The 17194-nt window shown below is 38.2% G+C and overlaps 1 protein-coding gene across 1 annotated transcript; it reads right to left on the bottom strand.

The window, feature by feature from the left end:
• Window positions 1–558: 558 nt before the first annotated feature.
• Window positions 559–5393, bottom strand: LOC145042123 (equilibrative nucleotide transporter 3-like). Its single transcript, XM_078990498.1, has 10 exons — window positions 5234–5393; window positions 4129–4238; window positions 3937–4041; window positions 3663–3818; window positions 2455–2598; window positions 2236–2341; window positions 1954–2138; window positions 1541–1701; window positions 1112–1370; window positions 559–873 (listed from the first exon to the last, which is right to left on the bottom strand). The coding sequence occupies exons 2-10, from the start codon at window positions 4168–4170 to the stop codon at window positions 700–702; spliced, it is 1332 nt and encodes a 443-aa protein (XP_078846624.1). The 5' UTR covers window positions 4171–4238; window positions 5234–5393; the 3' UTR covers window positions 559–699.
• Window positions 5394–17194: the final 11801 nt, after the last annotated feature.

Consider the following 17194-nt stretch of genomic DNA (forward strand, 5'->3'; position numbering starts at 1 on the left):
ATAAAAACTCAGCATTGTGATCTCTTAAAACTCCCCCTATGCTTGCTTTACCCGTTTTGCATTTGCATGATCCATCATAGTTTAGTTTTGTCCATCCAATATCTGGTTTTTCCCATGAGATGCGAAGTGGTTCTTTATGGCAGTTTCTAATAAAAACTTGGACCGGGATTGGTGCTAATTTATGAGATTTATATATCCTAAATATTGACAACATGGTTTATGTATTTTCTTTTTATATATATTTACACAAAATCATACAACTTACAAACCGTAATGTACAAATGGTTGAAAGAAGAATCAATGAAAGATTTCAGCATGAAATGGTGTTTATATACGATCTTGATGAGCATAACGAATCCTTAGGCAACTTCGTAATGGGGTTTAGAAAACTTGAGAGAATGAGACAAGAAAAGAAGATTCTTCATTCTTATTCGTATGCCATATTGTCTTTAAACATAAGAAATGAAAAATGGGTTGATGATCAATGTTTTTTATCCGGATATTATGGAGAAAATATAGGGAAGATTTTGCATGGAGAAACGAGGCGCCAACTTTTGTCACAAATTGTTGACCTTTAAAGTCGTTAACCGTCATAATTAACTGCCTTCATTCATTTCAAATATTAAATATAACGAAACAACACATATATACATACACATACATATATCTATATATGTATATAAAACCCATTATGTTGAACTAAAGGACATCTATGTAAGAAGATTTTGCAAAGTACTCAACGATCTCTTTAGCACTTTGATCTAAAAAGCTTCCATTCCCAATAAGCCACAACCAATCAAGACCCGCACCCAAAAATATTCCACCGAGCAAAAACAACACAAGCAAATTTCCCAACGCGTTTTGCTCCGGACCCTACAATATCCCACAACTTGTATTTGTTACATGAGAAGAACATTCACGTCTTTTACACAGACAACAGATCAAAAGTGAGTCAGTGTCCCACCTTATTGGGATAAAAAAAAAAATTACAATTTTTTCCCATCAAAATCAGTCACATCCCAATGCACGTCAAACACAGTACAAGACTTGTCTGTGTTTGTCCTCTCATGTGTAACAAACATAGGGCGTAAAAGATGTGATGTGAATTTACCTTATAACCCTTGGGAGCAGCCATGAGAACGCATACACCAAGGTAACCGTTACTTAACCCTAAAAACGAGACTAGCATAATCATCCATCCTTGATCGCCATATTTTGCAGTGAAATAAAACGCAGGAACAAGCAAGAAGCGCAAGAAGACTAAGATCATAAGCCCTTTTCGTGATTCCAATTTGAGGCAATTTATTAAAGGAATATATCGTGACACCAAGTCCCCAAAATTAAATGTAGCTACTAAAACAAGCGGATACCTATAAAAAAAGAAAAGTATCACACAAGCTAAAAAAAATATAATATCTATTTAATAAATGTATAAAGCGATCCTAGAAAAATAGATTACTAGACTATTTGGTCAAGGATCGCACTGTCATGAGATGTAATAACTGTAAAATTGTGATTATGGGCATTTTAGTAATTTTACCATGAACCCAACTGGTGTTTTCCGGTATTTTCGTATAAGAACCCTGGAAATATCGATAATGTCAAGCCAAAAATTAAGAATAAGTCTAACGCGTAATCAAAGATTTGAAACAATAGTTCTTTGTTGCTCAATCTGTCTAGATGCTCAGGATCACCATCAACCTGTGTTTATTTAAAAAAAGAAAAAAGAAAAAAAAAACTTCATTACAAAACTAGAAAAGACAAACTGCAAGAAATAGAAATGTAAATTACTCTTTTTACCAATAAAGACAATGGACATTACATATATTGGTAAATAGAGTAAAGTACATTGTGATTCCTTGCAATTTGCACAGCTAGAAACTGATAAAAAATTTTTTTTTGGAAAAAGAAAGAGAATTAAGAATTAAGAATTAAGAATTAAGATTTAAGAACCAGTTTTTGGGTGAGGGTGAGATCTGTTTGAATTCCAGCAGCATTAAGATCTGATGAAACTGTTTGTGCACCTTCAAGAGCTGCTTTTGTACGATAGTGTTTCACAATTGGTAACTTAGTGAAAATGAATGCATACAGAAAGATGCATAAAAACTCAAACAGTGTGGAGATCGAGAGGAATAACACTGCAACAAATCATAATAATAAGAATAATTTTCAGAAATTAATGTTTGTGAAGTCGGATTTGAATAGATTCATGAAAGAAGGAAGAAAGTTTTTTACATGCTCCTTTGCGAAGGCCATTTTCGTAATTATTGAAAATAGCTTCTGTTAGTAATCGTAAACCAGATGTTATAACTCCTGATGCAGCCATTCCGGCTAGGAAAGACTAAAAAATAAAAATAGTTTTTTATTAAGAAAAGGCGTAAAAGATGTTTTATATCATAATGTTTTTTTTTTTTATTTTATTTTATTTAAGGAAACAAAGAGGTGATGAGTTACTTGAATGAATTCAGGGCACATGAGAGCCAAATCGCCAATCATCCCGCCTTGAATTAGGGCATCTGCTATCCCAAAAGTAGCAACAAAAAGACATATACCTAAGTAAGATCCAATGCTACCCTTCCCATATGTAGCTAAATCCAACTGTGGCATATATAAAGAAACTCGTTAGATATAATATTTATGATCCCTAAACCCTAGAGTTTATTTTGGCTAAAACTCCCACATTGGCCCACAATGTCATACCTAGAGCTTACAGTGAAATATAAATCAGGTACACAACGGCGTGCTAGGTTGTTGGTACAAGATTATAAGGTGGCTTTTGGTTTATAGAATGTTTATGAAATAATTGGAATTTATCAGGGAATTGGAGTTTGTCAGGAATTGGAATCCAATTCCATATTTAGTTTGGTTGGTAGGAAATGGAATTGGAATCCAATTTCGTATTCCGTTTGGTTGGCAGACATGTCTATTGAATTTGATTTCAATAATGTAAAATAGCATAATTGTCCTTGTTTATTTTTTTTTGCTTTATTTTATTTTACTTTGCTTTATAACTTATATATTAATCAATTATTTAAAATAAATTATTTTAAACAAATTATTAATTAAGATATATTTTTTTAATTATAAGAAATTTATAATCGTTAATTTAAATAAATATGCGATCTTATAATCTGCATTAATTTTATTTTAATTTTAATTTTATTAATTTAATGTAACTAGAGTATGAAATTTAAAATTTAAATTTTAAAATGAAGAATCAATAGGTTGATAAATAGTAATAACATTAATTATGAGATCTAATAAGATGATACATGACAAAAAAAGAATAAACCTATTATTTTATTAAAATAAGAAGATATTATACAAAATTATAAAAATAGTAAATGGTGGTGGTGTTTGTGGTGGTGGGTGGTGGTGGTGATAGTGGTGGTTGTAAGGGAGGTAGTGGTGGCGGTGGTGATAGGTGGTGGTTGTAAGGGCGGTGGCGGTGGAGGTGGTGGGTGGTGGCAATGGATGGTGGTGGTGGTAGGTGGTAGGTGGTGGTGATAAATTAGATATATGGGGCCCACTAGGTGACTCGAACCCTAAACTATTTCTACAAGTATACTACCCTGGAACCAACTGTGTGGAAAAATTTTACGTTATGTAGCCACGTAGGATAGGATAACTAGAAATGGGACCCACAATTGTTTAACACATACCAAAATGAGCGCAAAAGTCGCGAAGAAGAACATGATGTATCCAACAATGTTGCGTTTCCTAGTATCAATCTTTGATTCATTATATGCAAGGAATGCCATTGACCCAAAGGCGAAAGGTTGGTAGACACAGGTAAGAACCCTAGACGGATGATAATCCTTCGGAAAAAAAAAATAGAGAAACAAAATTAATAATCTTTCATCAAGCAAACAAGATTTGAAAAAAGGTAAAGATGTAAAAATGTTGACTTTGACTTTCATGGACTCGAAAACTTACTGGAAATACATCGTAATAGTAGTCGTCAATAGAAGTAAGGCTATTCCAACATATGAGAGATCCAATTCCAAGAATCCAACATATTATGTTTGCGCCAAACTTTCCCTGTGTTTATAAAAAGTCACGTTGTTAAATATAAGAGTAAGCACGTGGGGTAATATAATAGTTGACTGAAATGAGAATATGAGATACCTCAAGCCTGGTTGGAGTTTGACTTGAATCGTCAACAGCCATGATTTCCAAGAACTCAGATTTATTTGCAGAATTTGGATGAAATATTGGTTGATTTTTGGGTTAAACTCCTGTGGTGGGAAATGATATAATGATCAAAAGTCGAATGCATAAAAAACGACCAATTCTTACGTTTTTTATTAAAAAAAAACAAGGGTATAAATAAAGCAAGAGCTGGAACTTAGAGATGTACAGACGTTTTCTTATTTCAAGTAAAAATTATTTGATAGATTTTCCAAATGTATTTGACTATTTATAAACAAGAAACCGACGTTTCTCATGTTTGTAAGCAAGCAACTTCTTATTATATTAAATAAGGCAAATTTTTATTTTTTGGATTTGTTTTTTTTGGAAAGAATTGGAAGAAATTTTCGCCTTTTGGTAGCGTATGTATGTTGCCTAATGAATGTGTTAGATCATACAGTTATACAAATAGTGTTTGATAAAAGAAATGGCTAATCAGAATCACTAAAAAGTCAAAATGAAAGGCAATGGATGTCCTATCAATATATAATTGTTTTATTAAACATATATCAATAAATATCATCAATTTTATAAAGAATAATTTACATTTTTATGAATGGTCCCATTCCCATCATAAAATTTTGTGAAAAATAATTAAGGTCTTTAAGGGGATCATTTTCTAAATCTGGGGCGAAAAAGTAAAGATTTTTAAAACTCAGTGGCCAAACGGTAAAAATCAAAATAAAACAACAATTTAACTCCTCTCTCCCGAGTCATCTTCTCGACCCGATCTTAACCCGACTTTGACCCGAAAACATGAATACATAATCATGCCCGATTTCTAACCATTTTTCTTAAGAATCGACATGCAACAAGTTGCTATGAGTTTAATTACTATTCTTTGACCAAACCCTCTTATATCGGTTCACATTTATGGTTTTTATGTGTACGGTGGCTGGCCGGTGGCCACCACCGTGACAGTGGTGGTCGTGGTTGACCAGGCTCTGATTCAAAATTAAACTCAATATCTCAACCGATCGAACCGATTTCAAGATCTAAGCAAGATTATACTACAAATGCGAAATCGAAATAATGGTTTTACCTTGGATTATATGCTTCAAATCAAATTATCCCAAGTCCGAACTAAATCCCTTTCTTCGGCCTTCAGTGGAGTGATCAGGAACTCGATTTTGTAAGTTTTGTTGAAGGTTTTTCTCGATTGGAGTTTATGTTCTTATGAAATGGTGCTGATTCACATTCATTTTTAGGAGTTTTACTATTTTTAAAGTATACATTCATTACATGGAGAATGCACAAACATGTAACTGATGCCACGTAAGATGGGCATCACCAATATTCTTATTATTTATTTGAAAAGTATAATGTTATTAAAAGAAAAAACTCCAAATATTTCGTTTCTGCCTCCAAATTTAAGGAAACATAAGCTGAAATATATAATGTTATAAAGTTAAATCATGTTTTGAAAGCCACTTTCTGCAATAATTTAAGAAATGAATAACACTCCCTAAGTATTCGTGAAACATTACCCTATTTAAAAAATGAAAAAAAAAACTCATCTATTCTTACGTCTTTTATAAAAGAAAACAAGAATTATATAAAGAAAACAAAATGTCACGAACAAGATTCTAGATTTTTCCAGAGTACTCAAGAAAGTGGGAGAACTTGCAAGAAAAGACCCTGGAACGTCCTAGATTTCTCTAGGACATCGAAGAACAATTTAGCACATTTCATAAACACTTGTAAATACATGAAACTTTGTAGAATAATCTAGATTAGTCAGGAATATAGGACTAATGTAGCAATATCTAGAAGCTTCCCCATAGGGGGAAGGACAAGTATAAATAGGGAGGAGCTCATTTGCTCCAAACTATTGGAAGTTCTCTTGTATTCTCTCGAGCTCTTTAATAGAAGTTCTCTTTCATTTGTAGAAACTTCAAAGCTTTATTCTCTTGCTTACTTAGTCATTTATACATCCAAATGAAGTGTTGTAGCCTGACTTAGTTGAAGTTACACTAAGTGGCACACGGTAATTGAGTTGTCCCGTGACACGTGGTATCAGAGCCAGAGTTCGTACAAGCAAGATATCATGTCTATGGAAGGAGGAAATAGTGAAGTGGCAAACGTTCCCCCTGTCATCGAGGAGAAAGGAAGGAAGTCCAAGAAGAGGGACCAATCAATAGATGCCTTGGCAAGCTTGGAAAACAAGCTTACACGGACGGAGATCAACGTCGGTGAGATTCTCGAATGGAAGGATACCGTCGATCAGTTTGTTGCAGAGATAAGTGACATGAGCGATGGATTGAAGGAGACCATCGGTGTCATTAAAGAAGAAGTCCTTGGACTTGTCAACACCTTGCGGAATGAGTTCCGTGAGAAGATAAGCGCTCTAGAAGACGAGGTGAAGCTATGCAAAGCAGCGATAGCCGGAGGATCTGTCACGAAGATGACGCCACACATAGAAGCACCTAAGCCCTCGAAATACGGAGGTAAGCGTGATCCTAAACTACTCGAAGAATTTTTCTGGTCCCTAGAATGTTATTTCAATGCCATCGGAATAAAGGAAGACAATTACAAGATAGACACGACAGTTCTATACTTGAGTGAAAACGCTGCACTATGGTGGATGCGGAAGCATGGTGACATTGAAAAGGGCTTATATGTCATAGACACTTGGGACGAGTTTAAGAGACAACTCAAGAAATAATTATGTCCCCATAATGCTGAAGACGTAGCCATGAAGAAATTACGATGATTGAAACATGTCGGGTCTATTAAAGATTATGTGGCAGAATTTACCGCCTTGATGCTGGAGTTGCCCGATTTACAAGAAAAAAATAAGTTATTTTATTTCCAAGACGAACTACAATCTTGGGCTTATAACGAGCTCAAGTGGAGAAACGTCCAAGACATGGACGAAGCTATAGTAGTAGCGGAAGACCATATGGACTTCCGAAGAGATACCCCAGTTAGGAAACCAAGTGGGGGAGAGAGACCAACGACAAGCCCGTTACAAAAGGATGATAAACCCGCTGCAAGATCGGCATCTTTCAAAGGGAAGGCGATTGAAGTAGGTCCTCGAAAGGAAGTCAAGTGCTATTTATGTGATGGCCCTCATCTAATCAGAGATTGTCCCAAAATGAAACGTTTCAACGCGATGGTTTTCGAAGAAGAAAAGGAAGAAAGAGACGAGGCACAACTAAGCTCCATGCGACGCCTTAATTCGGTGGCAAAAGAAGAGGGTCGCACAATCAAAGAAAAAGGACTCATGTTTGTGAAAGTTGACATAAACAACAAAGTCACTAAAGCCCTAATAGATACAGGTGCGTCCCATAATTTCCTTTCTAAAAACGAAGCTGAAAAGATGAACGTTTGTGACAACCCGATATTTCAACTACATGTAAACGACCTAAAAAGTCAAGTATTGTAACCACGTTCGTTATAATAAAATTAACTTCGAAAATAAAATATCCAAAAATCACTAATTAAATTACCTATTATGTTAGATGTCATTAAACCGTGATCGTACGTAAAAAGAACGTCCAAATCCGACTTCATATAAGAAAGTTAGGAATTTTCCAAGTTTGGCTTAACGACAAACGGCTAAAAACTCGAATCGGAGATCGAGTGACTTTTGGCCGGAATGACCTAAACGAGAATCGAAGGTCTCGACAATGGTATTTCAGCGGTAAAAAGTCTGGCACAAACTGACATCAGATAAAGAAGTTATGAATTTTTAAAGAAATTTTCTTACCGCGACCTTTTAAAAATAAATAATAAAAATAATTTCAAAATTTTCAGATGGGATCTAAACGAAAGTTGTAGAGTATGGTCTCACATTCGCGTGGATATAAAGAACGTTGAAAACGGAGTTCGTATGAAGAAGATATGAATTTTTGAAGTTTATTAAATAATTAAAATATAAATTTTAATTAAAACCCTTGGTATTATCCGAAGGGGAGTCATACAAAAGGGCCGAGTTACGCCCAGTGTAAGCCCATACGCCCAGCGTACGTGAGGCCTTGGCCTCGGATCGTCCACGTCGCGCCTATGCGAGGCTATGCCCCGTCCCATCCGAGCTCCGAGGTAGTCGAGGACTCGGTCATGCATGACACACGTGTACGCCCAGCGTACGAGGTCGGTTCCTAGCCCCTATAAAAGGGATGCGAGGGTTCCAAAGAAAATGAACCATTTCTCTTACGTTCTTGCCTCGTTTTCCGTGCCCGTGCTACCCCGAAGCCCCGATTACTTTGCTCAAGTCCCGAATGTCGTTTGTGCTCCTGAGATTCCCGAGAATCCCGAGGAAATCCACTTTCTCGAGCCGAAATTCTGTCCGGTTTTCATCCCGCAACCTCCGATCTTTCAAGTGAATTCATACCCCTATAATTCACACTTTTAAATGTTTTATGAGTACTTTTATATGCTTTTAAGGGGGGAATACAATTAAAACACTCGATTATTATTGTGTGTTATATAAACTTTCACTATACGCGTTTTATCAAAGGAATCATATGTGATTTATAACTATTATAGGGAAACTTTCATATGCAAATTATACCACGACAACATTTTATCTTTTGAAAGGAGAAATGATTTATGTATTTATATAAATCGGACACTTTGCTTATACTATATTTATGTGTGTCGGTTTTGGCACTACAAAAACTACACTTTTCATAACAAGTGAACATTTTCACTAAGGGTTTATTATACAAACGAAACACACTTTTAGGAAACTATAATAAGTATAGTTTTACGAGAATACTACGAACTTTTACATACATGGAAATACTATTTCAAGAAGCTACTTTCATATACAATAACAAACGAACATTTTCACACGTAAATCTGTTTTATACTAAGTTTTGTGAGACATCAAACTTCACGTACGTTCGAGTACGCATTTCAAGTCCTGTATTATATACTAGAATCCCTTGGAGGGGGAGCATGGTGTTTGTGTATAGATCTATACGGGCTTGATAACCCGCGCCCTGACTGTTAGCTCCAGTCCACCATTTAGGGTGACAAACGTCAGAACATAACGCCTGAAGAACGTTGTGTATAGGCATTCCTTGTCAATAGCATGGTTATAAAACTCACATAGAGTATTAAAAACACAATGATTTACGGGGTTTTTCAAACGTATTGGAAATTTTATACGTACATACATTTTCTAGAAACAAACATTAGTCTTGAAAGAAGGCTACATTTATACTAGTAGAAAATATAGGATTCTCTAGGAACAAACAAACAAGAACAAAAACATTTCATTTCATACAAACATTGTCATTTAATACTTACGAAACTCACCAGCTTAAATGCTGATCTACTCTTTCAAAACTACTTGTATGTCCCAGGGATTCAGTAATTACAGGTAACAAACCGGTTTTGAAGAAGGAACGTTGCGGCACTAGTTTAAATTCATATTTTGACATCATATTGTAATTGGTTTTGAACATGTACCCTTTTAAACAATGTAAACTTTCAATTAAATATATGATGGTTGTATTGCTTTCCTTACTATGTATTCATTTGTTACGTTACCACATGAAGTCATCCGCCCCCGAACGTTTCCGCCGTTCCGGTTTGGGGGTGTGACAGATTGGTATCAGAGCAATGTTTATAATGAACTATGTATATCGAACCTCATACGATATACAAACTATAAATGCTTAGGGAATCAAAGTCTCTGACAAAAGTTTTCATACCTAAAATCCTTATTTCATTTAAATAGATTATTTTAGGTCATGAAAATCCAAAATACATACGACATATTTTTGTGATGAGAACTATACAAAAGTATTAAGACAAGTTGGACACTACGATTAGTTCTCGAGATATGTAATCAAAATTTAGGACGAATATAGCCTGATCAACTATGTTTATCCGAAATTAGACTAACGTATATCGAGGAATGATCGTAGTGAGCAACAAGTCAAAACTTACCAAAAATGGACACTAGTATCAAACGTACAATTTAAATACTATAGGAGTATTTGGTGCATACAATAGATTAACTAGTATTACATGTTCTCAAGTTTTGTTCAAATCTTATAACCCTATTCTCGTATAGTCAAATGGCTGGATTTCACCCGCATGGGGACCCCTACTTCCCAAACCAAGGCAACGCTGGATGGCTAGATGAAGAACCAGAAGATGATCACCTAATCCCTTTGGATGACCACCATGCTGAGGGTTTTTCCGATAGTTCAGACTCGGAGCCTGAAGTCAACAATCTACCCCTAGATGCGCAAAACCCAAATCGAAACCCCCGCCCTGCGTTTCAAGGACCCACACCTCTGTGGGCCACAAACTTGAATACATGGAGCCAGGAACAAGGTCAACCCATTCCCTACAATGGAGACCGAAGTTTTTACAACCTCACTGAAGGAGGTTCTGCTGACAGAGTCCTACCAATCATGGTTCGTAGGATTTCTCGAAACACAATAATGGCTCAAGCAACTATCAACCAAGTCTTGGAGGTTGACGCCAACTTTGGCGTTAACACTGTTTGCATTCGCCAACTGGAGTCTGCTTACGAAAGAACTCTATCCCGCATTATATCTCTGCAGAGGGAACTTACTGAAGCACGAGCTGAAGTTAGGGAACTTCAAGCTCAGCAAGTAAGAACTGGCAGGATTATGAGGGACATGGAACGTCTACTATCAGGATTAAGGACTCATGCTAGCAGCTCTCGTCGTCGATAGAATCTCATCGAATCATCTTTTGGATATAACCTAGTTTATCTAAAAACTTTGGTCTAATTTCCTATCTTTGTAAATCTTAGACCTGTTAGGTCTTGATCTAGTCATAGTTCTGTCAAAAAATTTCCTATCTTGGTTTATGTAAGGCCTACTCGTAGGCCATTTTCCTGAACTTGTTACATATGTAATCCCAGTATTATTGACATATATCTAATCATAGGGAAATTATTATCCAAATGTTGTCATCTTCATTTAGTCATACTATTCATTTTGTTGTTGGACTATGGGGAGTTAGTCCATGAGACACATTCATTATTCATTTATTCTTATCCATATCGTCATCTTTTAAACGTATAGTTAAAGATGCCGCCACGCAGGAATCCCAAGCGTAACCCTAACAACGAAACACCTCCACCACCACCTCCACCTCCCCAATTTGATGTTGTTATGTTCCAGGCAGCAGTCACCACAGCTGTAGCATCTGCCATGTCACAGATCAATACCCCTGTTACTAATGGTTCGGGAATGGGCATACCTCCTTCCAACCATGGCGATAGTCATGGGCAACCCCAGGAGTGCACCTATAAAGACTTTACGAATGCTAAGCCCCGGATGTTTAATGGAATGTGTGGTGTGATGGCTTTAAGGCAATGGATTGAAAGGACGGAATCAGTCTTTGAAATATGCTCCTGCCCCGAGCACAGCAAAGTCAAGTTTGCAAATTACACATTTACTGATAGGGCTTTAACTTGGTGGAATGGCCACGTTAAGGTACTTACCCTGATAGTGGCAAACTCAATAAGCTGGGAGAGCTTAAAAATCATGTTGATGAGGGAGTACTGTCCACGAGGAGAGATTCAAAAACTCGAGCACGAACTCTGGACTCTGGGAATGATTGGTACCGACATAACAACTTATACCAACAGATTCTGCGAGCTGGCAATCCTTTGCCCAGATATGATTGCTCTCGAGAGCAAGAAAATAGAGCAATACATTTGGGGACTGTCGCCCCAAATTCAGTCAAGCGTGTTAGCTTCAAAACCTGACACTTTTGAAAGTGCCAAGGAGCTGGCACATTCGCTTATTGATCATGGAAATCATCAAAACTCAACAACTTCTACACCAGAACCACACAAGGGAAACAACAATAACAACAACAACAAGAAGAAGAGAGGGTGGAATAAGGGGAAGGGTGGGTCTTCCCAAGAATCCTCGAAGAAACAACAACTGGTTGCCATAAACGCTGCGACGGTACCTACTACCGTTCCTACAAATCACTACCCAACAAAGCCTTATGTGGGCAACCTCCCAAAGTGCACCAAGTGCAATTACCACCACCACGGACGTTGTCGGGAAATGCAGTGCTCCAACTGCAACAGAAAGGGGCACACTGTCCGTTTCTGCAAGGCCCCCGTAAAGCCGATCACTCAAGTTCCAGGTGCTGGTGTGGGCCAAGCATGCTACGGTTGTGGTGAGGTGGGCCACTACAAAAGAAACTGCCCAAAGGCAGAAAATACCGGCGGAGTGGGATGAGTATTAGCTATTGCTCACGAGGAAGCCGTAGCTGATCCTACAGTAGTTGCTGGTACGTTTCTTCTCGATAATTCATATGCATGCATCCTATTCGATAGCGGAGCAGAGAGAAGCTTTGTGAGCCAAAACTTTATTCACTTACTTAAACGTAAACCTAGCATGTTAGAAGAATCATTGACTGTAGAAATGGTAAATGGAAAAACGGAAAACACTAATTGCATATACATGGGTTGTACATTAACTTTAGACGGGCACTCTTTCCCAATCAACCTTATGCTAGTCCAAATAAAAAGTTTCGACATTATAGTTGGCATGGATTGGTTAAGTCCTCTTCGCGCCGACATCATGTGCTTTGAAAAAGTCGTTCGTCTGAATCTCCCTAACCATGAAACATTAGTGATTTACGGCGACAAATCAAGTACAGACCTTCGCATCATTTCGTGCATCCAAGCTCGAAAGTGTTTGCGGAAGGATTATCAGGAATTTCTTGCACACATCATCGATACGAGTTGGGAGGTAAAGGATATAAACATCATCCCAGAGGTACGGGATTTCCCCGATATCTTCCCAGAAGAACTACCAGGATTACCACCACAACGCCAAGTCAAATTCAGAATCGACTTAATTCCAGGGGCTACCCCTGTAGCAAAATCGCCTTATCGTCTGGCACCAATAGAGATGCAAGAACTTTCCAGTCAGCTTAACGAACTTCACCAAAAGGGATTCATTAGACCAAGTTTCTCACCTTGGGGAGCATCGGTCTTATTTGTGAAGAAGAAAGACGGATCGTTCCGGATGTGCATCGACTACCGAGAGCTGAACAAACTCACTGTCAAGAATCGTTACCCTCTACCCCGCATTGACGACCTATTTGATCAACTTCAAGGAGCGAGCTACTTCTCAAAGATAGACCTACGATCCAGATATCACCAATTACGAGTGCTGGAGGAAGATGTTCCCAAGACAACCTTCCGAACCCGTTATGGACACTACGAATTTGTAGTGATGCTGTTCAGATTAACCAACGCACCAACATTATTCATGGATCTAATGAATAGAGTGTGCCGTCCTTACTTGGATCATTTCATCATCGTATTCATCGATGATATACTTATCTACTCCCGAAGTAAGGAAGAACATAGTCAGCACCTACAGAGAGTCTTAGAAACACTACGATCAAAGAAGCTCTATGCAAAGTTCTCTAAATGTTAATTTTGGATTCGAAGAGTCGAATATTTGGGCAACGTTGTTAGAAAAAAATGGATACATGTGGACCCCTCCAAAATTAAGGCCATTAAGAACTGGTCGGCACCAAAGACACCTACAGAGATTCATCAATTTCTAGGTCTAGCTGGCTACTATCACAGATTCATAAAGAACTTCTCTAGCATCGTGAAACCTCTTACTACATTAACCCAGAAAGGCGTGGTCTTTGACTGGGAAGCAAAACAAGAGAAGGCGTTCCAAACACTGAAACAAGCCTTATGCACCGCGCCAATACTATCCCTCCCCGAAGGGATAGAAGATTTTGTAGTGTATTGCGATGCATCGAATCAAGGGCTTGGTTGTGTTCTTATGCAACGAGGGAAGGTTATTGCTTATGCCTCCCGCCAGCTTAAGACACACGAAGTAAACTATACAACACACGATCTTGAGTTAGGAGTAGTGGTATTTGCTTTAAAGATCTGGAGACACTACTTGTACGAAACGAAGAGTACTATTTACACCGACCACAAAAGCCTTCAACACATTTTCGATCAGAAGGAGCTCAACATGCGACAACGACGATGGGTTGAGTTACTCAATGATTACGAATGCGAGATTCGTAATCATCCTGGCAAGGCCAATGTAGTAGCTGATGCCATCAGTCGAAAAGAATACACTGGTCGGAGAGTGAAATCTCTGAATATGACCATCTATTCCCACTTATCCACACAAATTAAGGAGGCTCAACTGGAAGCTTTACAACCCGAGCATGTGATGGGTGAATCCTTGAGAGGAATGGAAAAGAATCTAGAAATCAAGGGTGGCGGAGCCTATTATCTCATGGACCGTATCTGGACACCAAGACATGGTGGCTTCAGGGATGTGGTCATGACTGAAGCGCACAACACTAGGTATTCCGTTCACCCAGGTTCAGATAAAATGTATTTGGATCTTAAGAAACTGTACTGGTGGCCTAACATGAAAGCAGAGATTGCTACCTTTGTAAGTAAATGTCTTACTTGCGCTAAGGTTAAGGTTGAGTACCAGAAACCTTCAGGATTACTACAACAACCAGAGATACCGGAATGGAAATGGGAACGGATGACTATGGATTTCATAACCAAGTTGCCCAAGACAACGGGTGGACTTGATACCATATGGGTCATCGTCGACAGATTGACCAAATCCGCGCATTTTCTACCAATCAAGGAGACTGACAAGATGGAAAGGCTTACAAGACCTTACATAAGGGAAATAGTACGATTGCATGGGGTTCCGATGTCCATTATCTCCGATAGAGATAGTAGTTTTACATCAAGGTTCTGGCAGTCACTACAAAGTTCCCTAGGGACTAGATTAGATATGAGTACAGCCTACCATCCACAAATAGACGGGCAAAGTGAGAGAACGATACAAACTTTGGAAGATATGCTGAGAGCCTATGTGATTGACTTTGGAAAGGCATGGGATATCCATTTACCTCTTGTCGAATTTTCACACAACAATAGTTATCATACGAGCATAAAGGCTACTCCATTTGAAGCCCTCTATGGCCGTAAGTGCAGATCCCCTCTGTGCTGGACCGAAGTTGGCGACACACAACTAGCTAAAGGATGAGATACTGAAAACAATCTCACCGACCCAGAAATCATACGAGAAACGACAGAGAAGATCATTCAGATTCATGAACGGTTGAAAGCATCTAGAGACCGACAGAAAAGCTACGCTGACCAACAGAGAAAACCTTTGGAATTCCAAGTAGGAGACCGTGTTCTATTGAAAGTCTCGACATGGAAAGGTTTAATACGCTTTGGAAAGCGTGGAAAGCTAAATCCAAGGTATGTAGGGCCTTTCGAGATTCTGGCCAGAATCGTCCCTGTAGCTTACAAACTTAATCTACCACGCGAACTTAGTAACATACACCCAACCTTCCACGTATCGAATTTGAAAAAGTGTCTGTCCGATGAGACTCTTGTTATCCCACTTGACGAGATCGAGATTAACGAGAGCCTCAACTTCGTGGAAGAACCGGTAGAAATCATGGACCGAGAGGTCAAACAAACGCAACAAAGTCGCATACCCATCGTGAAAGTTCGTTGGAACGCCAAGCAAGGACCTGAATTCACATTGGAACGCGAAGATCAGATGAAACAAAAGTACCCGCATCTTTTTCTCTGATTCACTTGTATCTTTCTTACTTTAAATTTCGGGACGAAATTCCCTCTAACAGGGGGATGATGTGACAACCCGATATTTCAACTATATGTAAACGACCTAAAAAGTCAAGTATTGTAACCACGTTCGTTATAATAAAATTAACTTCGAAAATAAAATATCCAAAAATCACTAATTAAATTACCTATTATGTTAGATATCATTAAACCGTGATCGTACGTAAAAAGAACGCCCAAATCCGAATTCGTATAAGAAAGTTAGGAATTTTCCAAGTTCGGCTTAACGACAGACGACTAAAAACTCGAATCGGAGATCGAGCGACTTTTGGCAGGAATGACCTAAATGAGAATCGAAGGTCTCGACAATGGTATTTCAGCGGTAAAAAGTCTGGCACAAACTGACATCAGATAAAGAAGTTATGAATTTCTAAAGAAATTTTCTTACCGCGACCTTTTAAAAATAAATAATAAAAATAATTTCAAAATTTGCCGATGGGATCTAAACGAAAGTTGTAGAGTATGGTCTCACCTTCGCGTGGATATAAAGAACGTCAAAAACAGAGTTCGTATGAAGAAGATATGAATTTTTGAAGTTTATTAAATAATTAAAATATAAATTTTAATCAAAACCCTTGGTATTATCCGAAGGGGAGTCATCAGATAGGGCCGAGTTACGCCCAGCGTAAGCCCGTACGCCCAGCGTACGCAAGGCCTTGGCCTCGGATCGTCCACGTCGCGCCTATGCGAGGCTATGCCCCGTCCCATCCGAGCTCCGAGGTAGTCGAGGACTCGGTCATGCATAACACACGCGTACGCCCAGCGTACACGCGTACGCCCAGCGTACGAGGTCGGTTCCCAGCCCCTATAAAAGGGATGCGAGGGTTCCGAAGAAAATGCACCATTTCTCTTACGTTCTTGCCTCGTTTTCCGTGCCAGTGCTACCCCGAAGCCCCGATCACTTTGCTCAAGTCCCGAAGGTCGTTTGTGCTCCCGAGATTCCCGAGAATCCCGAGGAAATCCACTTTCTCGAGCCGAAATTCTGTCCGGTTTTCATCCCGCAACCTACGATCTTTCAAGTGAATTCATACCCCTATAATTCACACTTTTAAATGTTTTATGAGTACTTTTATATGCTTTTAAGGGGGGAATACAATTAAAACACTCGATTATTATTGTGTGTTATATAAACTTTCACTATACGCGTTTTATCAAAGGAATCATATGTGATTTATAACTATTATAGGGAAACTTTCATATGCAAATTATACCACGACAACATTTTATCTTTTGAAAGGAGAAATGATTTATGTATTTATATAAATCGGACACTTTGCTTATACTATATTTATGTGTGTCGGTTTTGGCACTACAAAAACTACACTTTTCATAACAAGTGAACATTTTCACTAAGGGTTTATTATACAAACG

This window comes from Lactuca saligna, chromosome 4, assembly GCF_052625555.1.
Source record: "Lactuca saligna cultivar CGN05327 chromosome 4, ASM5262555v1, whole genome shotgun sequence".
Lineage (NCBI taxonomy): Eukaryota > Viridiplantae > Streptophyta > Magnoliopsida > Asterales > Asteraceae > Lactuca > Lactuca saligna.

Coding starts and splice junctions, on each gene's coding strand:
- LOC145042123 (XM_078990498.1), bottom strand. CDS start 4,170: ATGGCTGTTGACGATTCAAGTCAAACTCCAACCAGGCTTGAG. Junction 2,599..3,662: donor CGACTTTTGCGCTCATTTTG/GTATGTGTTAAA, acceptor TATATGCCACAG/TTGGATTTAGCTACATATGG. Junction 874..1,111: donor CTGCTCCCAAGGGTTATAAG/GTAAATTCACAT, acceptor GGGATATTGTAG/GGTCCGGAGCAAAACGCGTT.